This window comes from Lissotriton vulgaris, chromosome 1_1, assembly GCF_964263255.1.
Source record: "Lissotriton vulgaris chromosome 1_1, aLisVul1.2, whole genome shotgun sequence".
Lineage (NCBI taxonomy): Eukaryota > Metazoa > Chordata > Amphibia > Caudata > Salamandridae > Lissotriton > Lissotriton vulgaris.
In genome coordinates, this window is record NC_141685.1 from 2,121,682,869 (window position 1) to 2,121,705,138 (window position 22,270).

At 45.2% G+C, this 22,270-nt stretch overlaps 1 protein-coding gene across 1 annotated transcript in view; it reads left to right on the forward strand.

Annotated features, from left to right (window-relative positions):
* The window catches only part of POLR3B (RNA polymerase III subunit B), a 1,027,565-nt gene that overhangs the window by 908,469 nt on the left and 96,826 nt on the right, over positions 1-22,270 (forward strand). Inside the window, exon 24 of the mRNA XM_086921773.1 lies at positions 7,132-7,235. Within this exon, the coding sequence (XP_086777899.1) occupies positions 7,132-7,235 (104 nt within the window). The remainder of the gene's footprint in view (positions 1-7,131; positions 7,236-22,270) is intronic.

Sequence of the window (22,270 nt, forward strand, 5' to 3'; positions counted from 1 at the left end):
AGGCATGTTTCCTCACACCTCCCCCCTGCAGCCAATCTAAGCTGGCGCAAGCATTTGGCGAACGCATGTTTTCCTTCATCAGTGTGGCCCTCTACTCTTTAAACTCTACTCCCACGCCCTATGGAATTCGATGGTATAAGTCCTCCCTAGTGCACCTAAAGATATTCGACCTGTTCTCTCTCGGGAAATACAAGACCGTTGTCATTCAGCTGTATGATTTGTAGTGGCTTGAACACCACTGATTCCACAGGCGGGCCAGAAGTACAAGTGTTGCCTTTCGCTGCCTTGCGTGGTGTTGATTGACTGGGTTTTCTGACACTGCCCAGTCCTTATTGATGGACATGCCCTTTTATGGAACCTGCCTGTTAGGGGGCAAGGCTGATTCCGCTCTTGAGAAATTTCAAAAGAACAAGGCTACTGCTCACTCTCGGGGCCTTTCCACCCTGCCTTGCCAACTGCAGCATTTCCACTGCTCCTTTTGTGGCTTTGGCTGAGCTGCCCCATACTGTCAGCCTGTTCAGCCTCCATAGGAAACTCATCAGTTTTGCAGTCAAGGCCAAGGTGCCGACTGTCCAGTCTACCATCCCTCTGCCAAACCTCTTTAGCGTGCCCTTACATGAGCACAGAAACCCAGGAGTGGGGTGGGGGCAGAATCCACCTATTTGCCAATGGTTGGCAGGAAATTACTTAAGACATGTGAGTTCTATAGATTGTTTGCAGGAGCTATGCCTTACCTTGACTTTCATCCTCGCTGCTCCTTCCACTGTCCCACCAGCAACTGATGGAGATATCTCTACATTTTGAGGCAGGAAGTGGTAGCCTTTTGGGCCTGAGAGACTATCAAGAGGGTGCTTGTGCCAGAAGTGGGTTGTGGTTGCTATTTACGCTACTTTCTGGTGTCCAAGAAAGATGGAGGCCTTTGTGCAATTTTAGACCTGATCCTCTCAACTCCTTCCTCCGGAAGGCGAAATTCAAACTCTTCACCTTAGCCCAGGTCTTGTCAGCCCTCGACCCTAGAGACTGGAGGGTGCTGTTGGATTTACAGGAAGCCCCTTGTCATCTTTGGGGTTCACTATCAACATCCCGAAGTCACACCTATCTTCTTTTCAGATGCTCCCTTTCATCAGACCTATTCAGAACACGGTTCAGTTTCATGCCTTCCCCTGGCAAACAAATTCCAGAACATTCAGGCTATGATCCTAATCTTTCAGCCTAGGTCCTGTATTTCAGTGAACTCAACTCTGAGGCTACTAGGGTTGCTGGCCTCCTGTATGCTGATCGTAGAGCATGCCAGGGGGCGTATGTGGGCTCTGCAGTGGGATCTAACGTCCTAGTGGGCCCAGCATCAAGGGGATCTCTCCAATACGTTCAGATTTCGGAGGAGATTACAAAATACCTGCAGTGGTGGTATTGGGCCACTACTGGTTCAGCACCAGACCCCTCTGTTGCAAATAATTAAAATGTAAAATGCTTCTAATCTGAAATTATGAGATTGTAAATTAAACATATCTATGGCTTGTGGAAAGGGTACTGTTTTTAGAGTGTCCTAATCATGAATGTTAACGTTTTCTCTGAGTTAGATAGGTACACCCCTTTTCTCCCCACTTATCCCCCCTCCGGCATACCTTACACATCATCTATTTCCTCTTCAGCACCCTGCTCACTGTCCCCTAAATGCACACCTTGCATTTTCTTCACTTCACCAGTCTCCAAATACACAAAGCACCCAGTCACCTGTAAACACAGGTCTGCACGGATTCGCACATTTACATAGAATCACAATTGTAACTGGAATACGTGACCATTTCTCTGCGCACTGTGCATTGAGACCAAAGATTGAATAACTGTATTCTGAATACCTTTCTGACCCACTGACAGGTACTTTGAGAAACTCACACTGTCTCCAGCCTCAACTCCAGAGCTCGTATTCGTAGGCGGTTATGAACACCTAGCGGCAACTTAGTTCAAAGTATGCCCCTTTATAAGGGTAATTTGTACGCAAGAAGAAAAAAAGAACACCACATCCTGGATATAGCAAACACTTTTAGGGAATGCAAAAATAAGTAAAACGTGAAATATAAACAGGAATTAAATCGCTTACATAGATTACCGTAACTTTTAATTAATTAAATCTAACAGTGTTTTTGACTGTAAAATGAAGTGTATGAATATAAGGTCTGATAGGGACCTGTTGCAATGCCTGCTTATAGTTACTAAAGGGTCTGAGACCTGGAGAAACCCGACCCACTTAAAGCGCTGACGTTCGAAAGAAGAGGAAAGACTCCATTGTTTGGATCCCAATAGACCCCTCAGTTTCTACATTATTCGTACCAGTGACCTTAGCATGTCAGCTCTTAGTGGGCTTCTCAGAAGCAAAGAATAGCAAGGCAGTTCAGAAAAGACCCATCTCTAAGTAAATAGTCCTCTACATTAAAATTGGCTATACTCTAAGAGGTAGACACCTGCAGGTTTTGAGGGCTGATTACACTCTACTCAAGGCTACTAATACTGCACTGGCACATGGAGTGCCTGTCCTGGCTATCTTCATCAGAGGTGGGACTGTTCTCCAGTCCCCAGAAATGCACAGCTAAACGCCACTTTTGGCTGTACCTGTATACGAACATTATTTTTTACTTATTCCACATTTATCCATTGTAATCCAAATTATTTATCATCAATATTCCAATCTTCCACAGACGAGAAGGCGCCCTTCGTGTGCACGTTAATTTTCAAGTTTCTGCTATTCTCCTGGTGTCACTAATACTTTGACCAAGAATATGACAAAGACGTGAATTCATTTCAGGCAGTATTTATTGTCACATAACCCAATGCATTTCGGGCATCCAGCCCTTCTTCGGGGGTCACTGTAAAGTATAAACATACGACAAGATTACCGAACTTTAGTCTTGGCCATTTCACAGACCCACCGCATTTGACGGGGCGTGGGATACTTCTTTGGTATCTAATCACAAGGGGTGGAATCTGTAGTTGGAAGTATCAGTCAGAAGAACAAGTTACATATCTTAGGTAACATTCTTTGTGGTGGATACTATATCTAACCTCAGATTGCTTACTGCCCTCGCCCCCATCCTCCCCCCCGTTCTGTGGACTGGTCTCTTTTCCATCTAAAAAGGTCCCACGCTAGAGATCTGCAGACTGGTCGGGCCAGTTTGCGGATGGGCTTTGCTAGAATAGCTAATCTTGATTTTCATTTGATAGTTTACCACGGTAAAGTGTATTATCAAGAACACTGTCGAGCCATGGCATCATGATTGATCATAGACGAATAGTAGGTAAAGCCATGTTTTGTCCCTGAACCTCAAAGAGTAGCCAAGAACTAAACCTATTGTGTACTTTTCACGAATGTATTTTATGTCTGTGAATCGAAATGAATTGCATGAAAGATTGAAGATAGATGGGCGGAGCTAGCCGCGCGTGGAAATGGCCGCGCCGTAGGCGATCTCTCCTGACCACGCCACTATCCTGCAGATTATCCTGGGCAACTGGCGGCGACATTCTACCAGAAACAGAAGGGTTGCGCGACTGTACTTGCCAGCGGTGGATCCCCTTGCTCAGAACCGATCAGCGGGCTGCGGCGGAGCGGGCCGGTATCCTGACCGGGCTGCAACTAGGGTTTTGTGGCCGCCTGCGTAGTGACGTTCCTGGCACGAAAGCCCGGGGCGCTGCTGTGTGAAGAAGGCCAGGAAGCGCGCCCGGCGCCATAGTCGGCCCGTGGAGTGTGTGCGGCATCACGCTGCGACGCCCGGAGGTTGCCGGCGGCTGTCTTCTGCCTCGTGTGACCCGTTGGCCCTGGGGTGCCCCGCTAGACGCCGACACCGCGCTGGAGGAGGGAAGTGGAAAAACTGACATCAGCGCGCGAGGGCAGCGGCTAAGTACTCCAACGACGTCATCCCGGCGACCATGATGCTGACGACGTACGCGGAGCCGCAAACGCCTACCAACGCGCAGGGGTACTGCTACGCAAAACTTTCCGGATCCAGTCTGACGCCTAGGGATATTCTAAGGTAAGGAATCTAACACTAACCTGTTTCTTTCAGATACTCTCTCCACTGCTGCACAAGTATATAAAGTATGGGCGCGTCTCAGGACTTCATGTTAGTTGGAGTAAGTCCGCTGTCATACCACTAACAGCACGCACTAAAGCACCACAAATGGAATTTCCACTTGTTTGGCATGAAGAACCAATCAAGTACCAAGGTATCTGGGTGCACCGGGATGCAGAACTGGTGCTGAGATGTAATTATGGAACCACGATAGACCACATAGAAACGCAAATATCCAGATGGATTACGCTGCCCTTGTCACTGGCTGATAGAATATCTCTAATAAAGATGGTGCTATTGCCCAAGCTATTATATCTTTTTATAATATACCAATAAAACCACCTGCTCCAATTTTTAAACTGATATGCTCTAATTTCAGCAGACTGATATGGGCCGGGAAACAGGCCCGAATAAGCCTTCAAACCATGTCACTTCCATATGCCTCGGGAGGTTTTGCAGTCCCGGATATCTGCTTATAATATTTATGCGCACAGGCACAATACGCGTACTACTGGTACCACCCGATGAGATAGCTGCCACACTTAGCAGTGGAAGATGGAGACGCAGCTCCCATACCATTATCAAGCGTACTCACACATACTCGAGATCACTTAACACTACGAGAAATAAACTCAATACGGACGACATCAGAAGCTTGGCATAGCATTAGTCAGAAGGCGGGCAAAGCCCCGATGTATGCCCCAAACCTGCCACTGCCTCACTATCCCGTGCTGTCAGTCCCGCAAGAAAAAAATAGCATGAGGATCCTAGAACAAATAGGCATCACACAAATGGGGGATCCATACCCAGATGGCACCTTTATCACATTAGATGATCTGTCCTACATCAGCAACCAACACTGCTATTCAGATTTATCTACCACAGATTACGGGCAGCCATTGATGAGTTGTACCCCACTTATCTAGCTGAGCCCCCAACGCTACAGCCATTGCAGATGATAAGAACAACTCCTACTCTTACTAACATAATCTCGAGATTCTACAAACTAGTTCAAGCCAAAATTGAGACAGATACACATAAGGCCCGTGACAATTGGAACAAACCTTTAGACAACCCCCTGACGAGGACGACTGGACATCATGTTGTGCACTTATTACTCTGCTCACGCCTAATGGCAACCTCTGCATCATTCACTACAAGTATATCCAGCAAGCATATCACACCCCGGCCAAATTACATAAATATGGGTTATGGGACACTGCGTGATGTAGGAGATGCAGTGCTGATCAGGCAGACTTTGCACATCTGGCGTGGAACTGTGCCTAGATAAAACAATATTGGAAAACAGTGACCCATCATTTGGGTATATTGATCTCATGTACATTACCTTGCACACCACAATTATGTTTATTAGGATTGCATATACCTCTGAAATCGATGAAAAATAAATTAACTGCCATAATTTTGCTCTTGCCAAACGCAGGGTGGCGATGCACTGGGACAGTAAGCAACCCCCCACCCTGTCACACTGGATACAAGATGCTGTATATTGCAGAAAAAACAGGATTTTGGCACAAGGTTGTGAACTAGTGTTTAGACTACATAAATTGTCGATGCCGTTTCGATCCAGTCAAAATTATGGATCATCATCAGGACATTCAATGTTTGCATGAATTGAAAGCCTCTGGGGGGGTAAGAGTGGTTGACCAGGTCATGTGGGGAACCTCGGACGGTCGGGCTGCCAGATATGGAGCCTTGGGTGAGGGTTGGGATCCCTGAATGGCTGATTAGTTGTTGGGAAGGTGATAAGACCTAGGGCAATACCTCACGGTCAGAAGTAGATTCCCGAAGTGCGCGAAGGGCTGTAGGGTTAGGATGTCACGGCGCAGCTTGGCAGGTTGTGAAAGCAGGGACCCGTTTATCTAGCATTCAAGGGGTGCAGAGCCGACTTGGTGTAATGGCACCAGATAGGTTCACACCCACCACAATCTTATATTAATGAAGGAAAGGACATCTTTGAAATTAATAACTACTGTATTTTGTCTGGTGACCGATGCTCTCACGAAGGTAATAGAGAAACGATAACACAATTTAAAAGATAAACCTGCAGAATAAGATTCAAACTGCATATGATTTGGTTTTTTCTTTATATAAAAGGCGTCAAATCACCAGACGAAATACAGTAGTGCAAGTCCCTAACCGACTTAGAAGTCTCCTGAAATAAATCTTCTATTTAAGGTACTTGTTCATATGGTCTGGGCAATGTTGAGGCCCCTGTAATCTTGAATGATTAGTGTGTGGACATTATTAATTTCAAAGATGTCCTTTCCTTCATTAATATAAGATTGTAGTGGGTAATGAATAAATGTTTTGTCTATAAAGTAATATGTCAAGGAGGATACTGGGGAAAAGAAACAAAAAAACAAATGCTATGTATGTGTCACTGTGTATATATAAAAATAGGCATCTAAAACATTGTTTCTCAATTTTTAGATCACAAGTCAATATTGTTAAATGTCCTGATGAAGGTGCAACTATTGTAACGACACCGAAACGCCACGTCGACTCTTTCTTTTGACTGTTTTTATTATTGTTTGTTTTTATTATGATGAAGATAACCTTTTTAGAAAGGCTTTTAAAATTTAGAGTGTAACCCTGAAGGGAGGTACCACAATAAATTGTGCAAATCGTTTTTATATCTTTGTTGTATTTGTTTATTGATCAATGTTTTGATATACAGTGTCATAAGTGTACAATATTTTTTTGCCATCATAGCTTGGTTAATATCAGGGATTCTCCTTAGGCTAACTTTCCCCACACGTCTCCAGACAGTCAGCATTTTGACTCTCTTCTGATACAAACCACAGGGTCTCATTTTCTGTATCGTTTATAAGAAAACCCAATAAAAAATAAATACATAAAAAAAAGATTGAAGATAGATGATTAGGCTGTAAAACGAAAAGATGAATGTTGCTCTGTTGGAGGCTGCAGATAGCTCGTGTTGCTCAAACTGTGGTTTCACGTGGTACAGACGTGAATTTGAGTTTCTATTGTAAATCGTACAGTTGTCTTTTCATAACTGAACAGATGCGCCTTTGTCTCCTAGGTGTTTGCGGGTTGATTGTCCCCCAAGAGGATATGCCATTTTGTGACACAGGAATCTGTCCAGATATCATCATGAATCCACACGGCTTCCCATCGCGTATGACGGTCAGTTGATAAACCCGCATTTTGGGAAGTTGTGCACTTTATACTGTGTTTTTTGTGAGGAACAATCTTTTATCTGCTGCAGTGTGGTGGGGCATTCAGGGTAGGAATACGCACAAGTTATTCGCTGTGATCCCATCCACGCACTGCGAATGTATCTGCAGCCGGTGTGTGGCCAGAGAGGCGAGGCACTGGAGGAGGAGGATGAAGGTGGTGCTGCGCGGCGGGTGCTGAGCAGAGGCCTAGGATGTTGCAGGGCAGCGAAGGCTTTTCACGGGCCTTTAGACTATTTTATACCTTCTATTCCATACCAGGAAGACGTCCGATTTGAAGGGAGGGAGGGAGGGAGGGTGGCTGGTTATCAACTGTGGTGATTAAGGTGTTAACTATACGTTACGTTTCTCTCGTACACTTTTATTTTTCATACTGGCATTCTACTTCATTTATGCCCCTTAAGTTTTATAGTCTTCCATCCTTTTGCGCCTCTGCTTATTTCATTTATAGCTGTTAAAAAATAGCTCTATATTGCTTATATTGCTTTTCAACTTCTAAAATCTGATCATCTTTTGCTTATTATTTTTTTCAGTGGCGTTATGTGCGCTTTGTGAATAGCCAAAGTCAGTCGGCCCAAAAGTTGTTTATTAAGACCTTCGTTTCTAAAACAACCGCTGTGGATGTTTCTTTGATAAGATACACTATTGAAGATTGTATTACTATACACTATTACTTTGTCAGGTTTCTGTTGTGCTCCATGTGTGTATGTATATGGTGTGCCTGTAGTACGAATCTAAACAAAAGGAAACAGAGTGCTGTACAGGGTCAAAGGCGAGTGACACCAAAGGTAGTGGGTTGTGGACGGTTGTGAATCGATGTGGCGTTTTTGGAAGAGGCGAGGCTTCAACTCTCTCCTAAGATGGAGCAGTGTTGGGGCCTTTCTGATAGATACGAGTTGTTACCGATCCTGGGCGCATAGATAGAAAAGACTTGCTGCTTTGTGTTGTTTTCTTCTTTTTTTACACGTCATAGTCTGCAGTGTGGTGGTGTCCCCGCTGCAGGTGTGCCAAGAACCACCAGAGAAGGTGTGCTTGTCTGAAAGAACACCAGGGCTGCTGGTCGTAATGGCGTTGTAAATGATTCAGCTTAGTAATGTGCCAGAAATCAAGACCTAAATTGTTCTCCAGGCTCCGTAAGGGTGCGCTGTCTAAGCCTCCTGTGGGAGAGATAGAAGCGATTTAGCGCAATGACATCTTAAAACTGTTATCCCAGGGCAGTTGTGCTTGGTGAAAGGTGCACCTCCCATGGCTCTTGTTTCATTAAGTTCTACATTAGCATAGTCTGAGGTCATTCTTTGATTCACAGGACTTTCAGTACCTTACGGGTGACCCAAAAGTAATGCGACGCATGCTCATTTTGCTGCTAGTTAAGAGGATTGGTTTTGCACTTGCAACTTCTAGGCAGGCTATTGTTGAGTGTAATTCAGAATTCACGCCCTTGGTTACTATGGAAATTAGCGACTACTGTTCGCAGCCTATCCCAGAATGGGTAAAGATGGCTTTTCCTACATGTCAGCTTCTCCAGTTTCCCATTTTGCCGAGTCTCCGAAACACCCAGTCAAGATAGCCTTTCGTGAGTAGAGAGAGCCATAATCTTAGTTATAGATCTGCACTCCTTGGACATCTCGTCTCTGCCATTGCATATTAACAATTTAAATGGATTATTATCCATCATGGAGACGTTTCACAAGTCTTTTTTTAACAATTGCTCTACGTTGTTGCTAGATAAACCAGTGTGTCTAACCAATTCCACAGTAGGGATGCTAGTCTATCTACCCAGAGTGTCTGCCAGACTTAGGTTGCTATCTTTCCTCGAGGTCTCTCTCTCACCTTCATTCATATGCCCATTCTTTTTTCCTGTGTATGTGCTCTGTGTATCTGGTGTATTCTGGGTATGAGTCCCCATGATCCTGAAAAGGAATTGGCGAGTTTCTCAACCAATGAAGCACTGTTTGTGGCCTAGTGGCTGCTTCTGAACTGGTGGGGGCTAAGGGGTGGGAGGGGGTTGTACAGTACCCAATACCGAAGTTGGTAATACAGTAAACTATCACCGCATACGACGTGGTCTCATTTGCACTGAAAAACTGATGTGATCTGCCTCTGGCAGAATAAGTTTGCCAGGATTCTATAGTCTGCCCTCTCATCACTGGAAGCCGTTACCACCTCCTATGACTCAGTTGAAGTTTGCGTAGTGATGTATGGTTATAAACAGAAATGGGAATGAGGTTAGACCTCACCTTTCAGGAACCCAATCTGAAACCTCCAGGGCTGTTTTCACTGTGGTTGTAAGGTATGTATTCCATAGGCATGCCAAATCCCACATAAACCACCCTCTACTGCCCAATCATTAAAGAGCAATTTTGTTTCCTGCTCTCTTTCACAAACCATCTCAATAGGAACCTCAGATATACTGCTCAGTAATATTACAAAAGACTGGGGCAAGTCAGCCCCCCCCCAAACCCCCCAACTCTAAGAGTTAAGTGTGTCCGTAGGGGAACTTGTGCTCCTCCCAACACAAATACACACATTCCATTAGTTCTCTCCAAAGAGATAACATGTTAGGAGTTGTGATACTGACTAGAAGTGCTTGAAACAGATGCAGGACCCTTGGGAGTGCATTTAATTCTAGGACATTGAGATGCCCTAGCCAAAAGATAGAGAAGGTCATTTAGCATCTCGGAGATTATCTTCTTTGGTACTCCACCTTCTGGAGACTGGAGATCCTGGTGGCCCCGAAACATGCTTTCACCAACCTCTTCTCAAAATATAGTAAAAAGCCTGGGCATCCATATTGACAACTCTTTATCCATGAAACATCAAATCCAAGGGGTGGTAGGCATCTGTTTTGGCCTACTACGAACTTTGAGTACATTTCTACCTCTTCTGTCTACTGCCAATAGGAAAACAGTAGTCAAGGCCTTAATTACCTCTAGGTTGGATTACGAAAATGTGCAATACTTTGGTTTGCCTGAGTATCTTTTGAACCACCTGTAGATGTTTCTAAATGTAGCAGCAAGAATAGTCCTTAATCTGAACCCCAGGACTTTTATGTCCCCACATCTCAGAGCTCTTCACTGGTTGCCAGTGAGAAAAAGGGTCACGTTCAAGGCTCTGGTCCTGACACACAAAGCTCTACAAGGCAATGTTGCCAGCCACATTAGGAAGCGAATACTTCACTACACCCACTCTAGAACTTTGAGGTCTTCATTCAACCATCTGGATACCATACCTAGTATCCGCCGGGTCAGAACTGGATGTAGATCCTTCATGTTTCTGGGAGCCCAAACTTGGAACCAACTTCTGGTGGACCTCAGAGCCACTGTGGAATTGTTCGTTTGCAGGAAGCAATTATCAACATGGCTGTTCTGCAAGTGTGTTCTGGGTGGTAGTAGAGAGTTACTTGTCAGTGCCGGAACACTCTGCTGAGTAGCTGTACGCTTTACAAATGGCCGTTCATTTATTCATTCATTCATCTCGGATTTCAAATATGTGTTTGCAGAGCTGACCAGTTGGCATTTCTCCAGCCTGTTATGTTCAATACTAGATACCAGATGGAGTGTGCCACCCACCTGAATATCGGGTGGGATTCTAGGTCTACTATCTGTTGTTGGGGGATCATTACGTTCAGCACCATAGATTTTTGTTTTAGTTTTGAACCCTGATACTTTTACAAAGTGGACCAGTTCCTTACTTTGTCAGGGTTAGTTCCATGGCCTCTGTTACATGTCACACTTTATGCTCTTCCCAGGAAAACGGGATTCCCTCGACCCTAGCCTGCTTTCTCATTCTTATAGACCAAAGTTTTATATCTAAGGCAAATAGCAGAGGCAAAAGTGGGCAGCCCTGCCAGGCTTCCCTCTGCACTGATATTACCTCCAATCATTTACTCAAATGGTTGTCGTTGGGCACCTAAACCTTGCCATAACCACTACAGATCCTCTGGCCAAACCGTATCCTGCCATGCACCACTTTCAGGTAGCCCCAGTTCACCGAATGAATTACTTTTTCTGCATCTAAAGACAGCAGAATAACTGGGCTGGGGTCCATCCCGTTGACTTTTTCTAGTAAGTAGCCTAATCTCCAAATGTTATCGCTATTCTGTCGCTGTCTAACAAAGCCCTCTTGCTCTGGGTCGATAAGACTTTGCTAATAAGTTGTCTTTCCTAGAGACCAGGATTATTGTGAATATTTTGGCACCTGTATTTAAGAGTTCTCTTGGTCTTATGGAGTGCATTCTCGTAGGCATTTGCCTTCCCTGAATGTCTGCCTCTCACATCCTTGCTCCGAGGACTGATGTTCAACTGAATGGTTGAAAAAGCTACAATTAGCTTGCTGAGCTACAGGAAAACATTTTATAGAGAGGCATTGGAAAGCCATCATGCCATTGGGTCTTGTTGTATGTTGTTTCCCAGTCCTCATTTTCCCTTGTTTGAATGGGTTCTAATTAGGATTTCTTGCCTCCCATTGATAGCGTTGGATTGGAACAGTCATCTATTTAGTCTTCCATATCATAATAGTAATCCAGACACAAGTGTACAAGGTTCGAAAGACTTCCCTATTTACCTCTTTCCTGTATTGCCCATGAACACCTTGTTTGTTGTATCTTGTTATTTTATATTAGCCATCTGGGCCTTCTCCCGTTGGTATCCCAATATTCAAGAAAAAAACAAATGGGTATCCCCTGCCTAGATATGACGCTTTACTTATAACAGGTACCCTGGTCATATCGGAGAAATGGAAAAGATTCCTTTTCTTTTGTTAGACCCTCACCCCCTCTAGTAGTGGCATTCTTCATCATTAGTCCATAAAAACGAGGATGGGCTCAACATTTTCAGTTTGCTCTTTTGACATTCTTGTTACCAGTGTGCCTAAAAAGATAAACAATACCTCAAACCTTTCCCTTTTGGGTTTGGTTAAAAAACCTCAGGCATGGGGAAGGATATTATAGTTCCCTGATTCTAACAAGAGTTGGAGAACCATAATATCCTTGCCTCCTTCTTGCGGCTGAAGATTAGTGCTTCACCGGAGTGAAGATTCAAACCGGATGGTGGAACCTAAAATAAGAACGCTTGTTTAATTCAAATGTTTGTGACTTCGAATGGAAATCAGAAACTTTTTGGACTGACCATCTCTGGCTTCCATCCATTACAATTAATTTGTCTATCTGTAGCTGTTTGACGCAGGCCCTGTTTTTACTCAATAATTACCCTACGAAATGACATACCGTAACTGGATCTGCCTGTCCGCACTTCTGTTTTCAGTCCTGAGGAAGATCCGCTGTGACGCTTGTTGAATCGCGCATACCCATAGGTCAACAGTCAAGGCTTTTTTGTTTAGTTCATGTCCATTAGTCTCCGCACCCTAATATCAGAAAAAGGAATTTGTTATGAGAACTGTGAAAACTTATGAGATAAACTGTAAAGAGACAGACCCGCAGTAGTTTATATGATGTACATATGCCTGTAACCTCTATATTTTGTATATTTCACTTACAACGCCACCTTTCCACTTCATGTCACTTGACTCACAAAAGTCATGCTATTTATTTCTAAAGTTTTATATAGCGCAAACAAGTTTCCAAGGAATATCAGAGTGCTTCACAATAGGATGGAAGGAAGGACATAAATAAAATGTCGACATCAGGTAAGAATAGGAAACTAGGATGATCACGTAATTACAGGACAATTGAATCAAGGAGAGTAGTACATAAACCTGGTATATAGTTGATTACGAAGGGGAACATGTGGTAGAGGAGAGCAGTATCAAACGATGATACAACGGTTGTAGGATCAATGACTTTGAGCAGGTGAACCTAGTCCAGTTAAGGTAAGAATTTATTCATTAAGAATCTTTTGGCTTCCAGTTTGAAAGCAGTAGTTGAGGAGATTCTGCGTACTTCCGGTGGAAGAGAGCTCCATATCTCTGGAGCAGCGCCGGAGAAGGCTGGGTGACAAGTTCTCTTTTTGCTCAGGATGAGTGGTTTCAAGAGGAAAGTGTTTGCGCTTCTTGAAGCTCTACCACCACAGGATAATTCAAGCTTTTGCGCTAGGTACCTGGGAGTTTTGAAATGAAGGGCTTTGTGCACCAGACCGGCAATTTTTAAATGAATTCGAGCTTCGTAGGGCAACCATTTAAGAGTTTTTAGGACTGGGAATATGTGCTCATTTCGTTTGTGCCTGTAACCAGTCAAGCCATAGAGTTCAGTGATGCCCTTAGTGGAGCCAGGGTGTATTTGGGAAGGCCACAGAGCCTAACGCTGCCATAGTCTAGCCTCGGCAAGACAAGCGCTTGGACTACCACCTTCAAATCAAATTGTGGAAGGAATGGTTGTTTTATGTTTTTGAATTCGTATATGTGACAGCCATATACTAAAGGAATAAATAATACATATGAACAGATGAATAAGTATCTTTGGTGTGTTCCATTTGATGCCTAAGTAGTATTTTCCTACTTTCTTTTCTTTTGTGTTGTATCATTTATTGAAGGTTCTGAGGGACACAGGATTACCCCATTATCTTTAACCCCTTGCATGCTGGTGACAAACCCCAGCCGTCACGTTCCGTGATGCTCGTGTGCTGATGACGGCTAGGGTTCGTCACGGCCCCGCCCTGTTCATTTGTTTACCGCACAGCGGCGGTAACGGGCCAGCAGCGAAGGGGTTAATGGCCGTTCTAACAAGAGTCAAAGGACCATAATATCCTTAACCCCTTCTGACTGAAGTAGGGAGAGTGTATCATTTGTCCTGTTAATTCCAGGTCTCTCTCCCTCAGTGAGAGTAAGGCCATGGTTGAGCCCGACTTCAGGTTTATTGGCTTAGAAGCGCAATATTCTAGCCAGTAGAGGTCCAATCTTGTTTCTTTATCATAAAGGCATTGTCTGGATTGCTGTACACTCTCAGCAGGCCTCTGGCCATTCCTTCCTAGGCACCTCTCTGTGCTCACAACAGTTTGTTTGTCTGCCACCTTGAGTTCTTTTAATGAGAGCTGTTGCTTTAAAAGCGTCCCTGATTGTGGATTGTGATGTTTCTCTTAGTTGGCTATTTTGGAATAATTCTTTGACCTCTTTTGCCGGCAATGCTTTATGGACTGGGTCTCTAAAGCCATTTATTTGGAGCCTCCACTGTCTTTTTCCAGGACATCCTTCTCCAATGCTCCAGGTTATCTCAACATGTGCATGATCCGTTATGGATATATTGGATTTGCATGCCTCTGAGAGCATGCAAGTGAGACACCAGGACATATGTGGAGTGTGCTTGAGAGTGAAATGATAAATCCTTTATACCTGGATGTAGGTACCTCCAAGCGTACACTATAACCATATCAGTTATCCTCTTCTTTATTTGCCTGATATTGCTTCTGTGACATTAAGGGTCTGTTGGGGCCTGTCTAACTCTAGGTCCCACACTAGATTGTAATTCCCTTCACCCCCCTACAATGGTGCTGTCATGTGCTTATCTAGGTTCCTGATCGATACTGTGACCTTATGCCCCTATTCGGCTATAAATCCATTTATTCCCTATATTGGCATAACCGTTCAAGTGCGATTTTCTGAAAAGTCATCTCTGGCCTCACACGAGCAGAGCCACAGAGCCACATTCCAGCATGACTCTCTGCTACTTCCTTTGCGACCAATTAGTGCAATGACAGAGCAGCAGTCACTATCTGATATTCCTAGATAACACTCCGAGTTCTTCAACAAGATAAAAACTTAGCAAACCTGGAAATCCCCGCTTGCTATGTTTTGATTAGTAATAGAACTCTAATGAGCAACTGATAGCTGCCACTTCCTAGTGACATCTTTTATTGACGTCTTATGTCCAGCAAACTTGCGTCAAACCCGGCACCTGTCAGGTATAAATATTACCAACGTTGCCTTAAGCAATGCCGAAGCTAGCTGCTGTTGAGCGAGCTACTGTTGCTGATGCCAGCTGCCTGCATGACCAGTGTTGGTAAAAACTAGCACTCTGTCGCTGCAGCCTGCTATCCTGTGGTGGTGAAGCTACTGATTACCATTATCGCCGCTACAGCGCGAACTGTGGTTCAGTACGCTTGAGGAGCCGTGCAGCCGTCCTCTGCGAAGACATCCAGCCCAGCTGCCCGCGGACGCTGTCACCCCTCCTTCCTCCAGACGCGCTGAGAGAAGCCGCTGCCTTTCTCGTGCAGAGAAATCCAGTCCCGGCGCTTCCGGTTTACCCTCGCGGGTGACTGGGATATCGAGAGAGACCCCTGAAGGAGATACCAATCCTCCATCATTCTATTCAGAGGTATGGTGTTGACTAAACCCTTAGAAGAGAATTCTTGAAACAAACCTTGGCAAAACCAACTTAACTTAAGCTACTTACTTACTCCCCCTTCTCACGTGTTAGGCTTAGGTCAGGCACACCGGGGTAGGCTTAGTTAGAAGCACCAGTTGAGTATGTTAGCCTAATGTATATATGACTGTATATATGTTTTATTACTTTTAAACCATTGTATGGCTAAGAAACCATATCAATGCTTTTACAGTTCTATTTCGCAATTCTTATCTTACTGTACGTACTTTTTATAATAACAGTTATTGCAATTGTGGCAATTCATTTCTCTTGTACGAGAAGAAAGACTGTTCAATAAATGTTAACCCTTTATTGATACACGCCCGTCTCTCTATTCTCTACATATTGTGAAAGTAAACTGCACTAGACTGACTGAGTGAAATCTATGTCTATTGTTTCACACGACCCTAGAGATCGACTCTTGATCTGAGGAGCAAAGTTGTCATGTTGCACGGTTGTTGGAAAACTGAATCCCTTCTTGTCTGTGCCAAGGAAGCTGATCACTTCCTATGCAGAGAAGAAAGTTTCCAGTGACCTCTGAGCTAGTTGGTAACACAACCCAATTAAGTTTAGCATAGTCAGTGGAGGCCTGGAATATAGCCAGTTCCACGTCGATACTACTGTTTATGTTATTCCAATGCGCAGGGCCTAGTGGGAAACTAGGAACTACACTACAGTGCCATCCATGTCCAAGAGCATGTTCTGTAGTCTAGTTAGTAAGAATAAGCCTTGTGCCATATTTGTTGCATTAATATATGCCTTACCTTGCAATGTGAGTTGCACCTTAATGAAATGCCCATCTCCGTCCTTTTTTACCTCCATCTCTCTATGATATGTTTGTATAGGATAGCCACTCCGCCAGTTTTCGTGGAAGCTTACTCCAACAAATGGATTGGGTATTGTTTGTGTCTTGTGTAAAATTGGTCTCAGTAACAACATACTTCTTTTTGTATGGTCACCCCCACCTTTTTGGACTGATGCTGCTGGTTTTCCGACTCTAAAAGTGCACTGAGGCCTGCTAGCCAGTCCTCAGTGCCTGTGCCTTGACCTTTCAGTGTTTCTGTTGATTGTCTTATACCCAGTTGGTATAATCTGACTTACTTACAACATAAGTCCCTTGTATATGGTACCCAAAGCCTGTAAATTAGAGGGTTACCCCAGAGACTGCAGCACTGGCTGTGCCACCCTCGGTGTGTCACAAGTAAGACATGGCTCCTAGTCTGCCATTGCAGTTTGGAAGGGCAGTTTTAATCTGCTAACTCAAATTTGCCATTTAAAGTAATGGCATTGGGGAGGAGCCGAGACGGCGGCCAAAATGGCCGCATAGAAGCCCGGCTCCGCCGATCGCCCTTACCTCCCGCACTATCCTGACATCCATCCTGCGTCCTGATTGCAGCCACGTACTGATGACTGCCTATGGAGCTCGGCAGTGTTACTCCGGCCCGAAATCGGTCTCCCACGGCCGAGATCCATCGGCGCAAACTTCCCGGCCCTTGCACTGTGTGAGCCGGGACCTCGAGTGACGCAGCAGCCGAAGTGCGATTGAACAACATCGGCTCCGGCCGGCCATCTTCGCCCGGTGAGTCAGACCGGGTTCGTAATTGGCCGTGACCGGATACTGCCGATTGAAGAACAGCGCTGGCGCCCCTCGGCCTGCCCGACAAAGGCTTTCGCCGGAGCCTGGTCCTGATTGTTTACTCGACGATACTTCTTGCCGAACGTTCCAGCCCCGACCTACCCCGGATACTGCCGGCGGCCAACAGCTCTCCTCGCAATGCTGCTCTAAGGAAGCTCTCGGGCACGCCTGGTAAGTGCCTAATAGCTCGGTGGGTGATCTCGATTGTGAGTGTGCCTGATAAGACCCATTGTTACGCTGTTGGCGGCCATTGACTATCTAATTCTCGGAGGGGTTTGTGTCCTCGCCTGCCTTGAGATTCCCTGGGGGAGAGGTGCGCTACATAGCCTGGTGGACTGGCGATGGAACCCACAACGCGAGACGTCCTACTGGCCCTTAAAGACCTGCACTCTGCCCTGAGCAGTCGCTGGACGATGGTGGCTTCCCCACAGGCGACGGCGAGTTGTACAAAAGTGGATGGCCAGGATATCGAGCCGGAGCCCGTCCTTTCCCAGTTTGTCAGCAATGGGGACTCTCTAAAGTGTGTGCAACCGGACAACGAACTTGGTGGGACGTGTGCCGATCTGCTATGTTTGCTGACTTCTACACCTTCCGGCTGGCTACCTACGCTCCCGATTTGCATTGCCTGCCTTCCTCGATGGCTAAGGTGCTATGGAGTTGCTCTGCTGTGTGGACTTTTTTGCTCTGTCTTGCTGCCGCATTGGCTCCAAAAGGGACTGCGGACTCATTGACCTTGCTTCCTCCCGATGTGCGACGTATTGCTGCCTTAGTTCGTACCGGCCAAGGCTGACCTCGGACTTACGTGCTTACTGGATGTTTTGGTGCCGGATGAAAACATTGCTTACGATGGTGACTAGGGGTGATTGGGACGATTGTGTATTGCTGCTTGCCCTCCATTATGGTGGGCTCACTTGGGGTTTTTCAGGATGGGCGGGGGGGGCGTGTTAGGGGGCGGAGCTTGGGCCCTCCTCCTATTTTCCCTTCTTTGGGGTTTCCTGGGGCGACAGGCATGCCTATGGGGGGGGGGGGCCGTGGCCTTCCGCTGCATGCAGGGTGGGGGGTGGGGGTGGGACGTGCTTTTTGTTTCTTCTTTGTCTCTATGGCCCGCTTTTCCTTTCTTCCTTCTTGTTTCTTTATGATATAATCTTCCTCTTTCTATCTTCTTATAGTTGGAGTCCGGGGTTTGTGTCCCTTTATGCTACGAGATCCTGTCGACATTGCTTGCTTCGTGAGTGGGTCACTGTGGTTTGGTGGGCTTGCTCTTGGATTTCTACTTACCTATTGTTCTCCCATTGGTACGTTCAACTGAAGGCTAATATCCTCGTACGTAAATAGCTTGAAACTGGTATCGTCATATTGCCTTTCGTTTGATCCTTCAACTTTATTATAAATTGGAATCCTCATATATCCTGTTACACTGTGGGTAATCTTGTTCGCTAATCCTGTTTTAATACTGCCAGTCGGGCTTGAGTACGCAGTGTGATTATCCTTTGTCGCAAGATATTTTGACATCTGATGAGAATGTATGTTGGCCTTTTGGCCCTTCCTTGCTTTGCACATGATGTAATCCTGAGGTTTCCTAATAAAAATTAAAAAATAAAATAAAATAAAGTAATGGCATTGCAAAGACCTCCCTTCTTATTAATATATCTAAGTTTCCCCTAAGGCAGGATAGTGAACCCTAAGGCACGGTGCTGTATATTAAGAAGTGGATCTGATAGACACTTCTAGCCGCAGATTCCTTACCTTTAAATTTCCCAGGCATCCGATTGGACCCAGAAGGTTTTTCATGAGCAGTTCCCCTGCACTCCGGTAGGTAGTGTCGATCGGCTTCACATGCGTTGTTTGTGCCGGAAGTGATGTCCACTGCACTTATATCAATGCCACCTAGGTAAACTGACATCAGTTCTTTTTTTTCTGCCCCAGCCAGCACTAATCCGGAGAAGAGTTACCCCCACAGTTATTGTTTTACTGTATTTTTTCAAAGTTCTGACAAGAGATTGTTCAGGTTTTTTCTCCTGGCGTGGTAGGATATGTCATCCAGGAAGACAGTTTTCAAACCCTGTGGAGCCTGTCGCCGGCTGATGTCTGTGACGGACCCGCACCTCATCTGTTTATGGTGTCTCGACCATGACACAGTCGTGCTCCGATTGTTGGGCCATGAACCCAAAGGCTTTGAGGATGTGGTCCCTGAAGCTCATGGTGGCCCGGCATGTGACTCCGCGAAATTTGAGGTCCTGGTCGAGGGGAAGTTCCCGGGATAAATATTGGGACCCAAAGTCCTCATCGTCACACTCCAAGCCCTCCGGACATTCAGGTAAGAGGCACAAGAAGAAGAGCAAGAAGTCGAAGTGGTCTTCCACTTCTCATCCGCCAGCCAACACGACAAGGGAGCATTGGCATTTGAGGCCTGGTTCCTCGGAGCCTGCGCCTGACCGGACTCAGAGTTTGCGTGACTTTTCGGGAGCTGGAGCGATCCCCACCCAACTGAAAAGAGTTTTATGAAACCATGTACCTCATCTTTGGGACGCCTGACCCTTCGATGTGCCTTTGGGCCCCTTAGGGGTGAAGGGGGCCCCATCTGGTTCCTCGCTGGCGGCTCCGTAGAGCCCCCAGGGATCTATTCTTGGATTCGAACCGGCGCTGGTCGTCCCATCTCGAGCTTGCCTGGATCCTGTCCTGATGGCAACGCTTCTGGCGCCGCAAACGTTGCCATCCCCATTGTAATCCCCCACTCCGACACAGAGCCGGATGGATGTCGCCCAATGCCCCTAGGACCTTTGTTTCCTTGATCGGAGCCTGAGACCTTACACATGCAAGCACAGTGGCGGGGTATGTATTGCTGCACCAACTACCAGTATTTACTCAAGATGTAATCAAACAGTATCTTTATTTCCAAATACAATATAAATATATATATACATATACATACATACTGGTTTGGGGAAGGCCCGAATTGGAAAAATCCCCTTTAGGGCATCATATGGACGTACACCCTGCCCAAGTTATTCTTGAGAGGAAATGGAGTGCTGAAGGAACTGCCAAATCTGTATGTCACTGAAGTGTGGTATGGGTCATAGAAAGCCCCCCCATTTACAGTGAACACCCCCTTGGAGGCTCTGTGATAATTTCAGGCAATGCAGAGGGACATGTCTTGAAAAAAGTCTGTACACAGGCAAAGGGTATATCCCTTAATGCTTGTTTTAAGTTAATACAGTCCTACTTTCTGGATAAGACATGCCTTACCCCACAGCAATTAGCACAGATATACCTAGATCACCAGGGCTCCTGTGACAGATGTGTAATGGCAGGGGCTGGCTTTTTGCATGTGTTCTGGAGCTGCCTTTGGCTTGAGACATTTCGGGGGCAAGTTAGGGACACATTGACACAAATCACACGGGTAGATCTGGATACGTCCATTAGGAAAAGTATAATCGGCGTTTTTCAAGAAAACAAAGGTCATAATTTGATATTACGGATGTTAGCGCTGGGAACATTGTTGACAAAGATGAGAATAGTACTTCAGTAGGTGACCCCAAGACCTCCTGAACGTGGTAAAAGAAAAAGGGACTTACAAGGATGGGCTTTAACAAATGAGCAGCTTATGAAATGACAAGAACGGAGGACTGGCTCACTAAGGTTTTTTTCAGATTGGCTGAGATGTTGAATACGCTGTTGGACCAGCTGAAGGATGAATTACCTTGATTGGTGCATACAGGTGGTTCTCTATGGTGGGGCTCTGTATATACAAATATTCTTCATGAGCACGAAAAGTATTATGAAACTGTCTATCCAACAACCAGTGAATATTGTATAGTTTGAAGTGGGGATTGGCTGTTTCTCTGGCTGATCTTGTCTAATTACTGTTGTTGCAAAATTCCATCACATAATTAAATAAAAACAGGACTGATCAGGGTCCTTCTGTTTGGCCTAAAGTTCACCGCAAAGCTACACAGACTACATGGCACAAGTGACGGCCTGTTTTATAACATAGGGCGCATCAATTATTTCGCTATCTGGATGATTGGCCCATAGAAGGAAAGTTGAAGCATCTAACCCTGGATACCACCCAGGTGATCCTAGCTTGGTTAACAAAATGGGCCTGACACTGTACCAAGACAAACCATTTTTAACCCCTTGCCTATCATCTGCAATTTCTGGAGGCCATTCTCAAAGCATTGCAGGAAGAGGTTTCTCCTTCAAAGAACATATTTCAGAAACAGTCTACGATCAACAACTTTCAGATAATCTATACTACTGGAATGTCTTCAAGTACAAATCCTTGCAGAGAATTCTGTCTTCTTCTATCCCTATTTGCTCCTTTCATTTCTTTTTACTGCCTATGCATGTAGCTGAAACAGATGGAAAGTTACTGGCTCATGGAATGATGTACAATTAACACTGCAGCTGTAACAATTACTGCAATGGTGCCAACAGCGATGGTGGAGATTGAAAGGCCTTACTCTGGGGCTACAGGAGTTCCACCCATGAGTCCAGTCCCATCAGTGCTGATAAAGCTCAAACACTGTGGTTTTTGGCCATAGCCAACAGTATCAGCCTATCCACAGGGTGCTTGCCGAGTGTTGACAAAGAGTAAGTAGATATTCGCAGCAGATAAGGTAGAAGTTATAAAAGGTGGAAACTACACCTTAATCTACTTCAGAAGCATTTTCAATTGGGGTGACCTGAACATGGATCTATTTTCACGCAAGGGCAACAAGAAATGCAGGTTCTGTGAAAAGGGGCACTAGCATCGGGAACAGAGAGAAGATATCTTTCTGTTGAATTGAGATGCTTTACTCCTTTTCTCCTCATCCCCCAAGTCCTCAGTATAATTAAAAGGGAAACATGCACAATGATCTTAAGATCATTTTAGCATAGCAAAGAGAATATTGGTTAAAAGATCTCTTCCAACTGCCTGGGCAGCTCTGCATGAAAAATTAGCGTCTCTGAATGGATTCCAAATCCACATATTTAAACATTCTTGTCAAGGCCAATAAGGCAAAAAGGAAGGGGTCCGGAGTGTGTTGCTCTAACC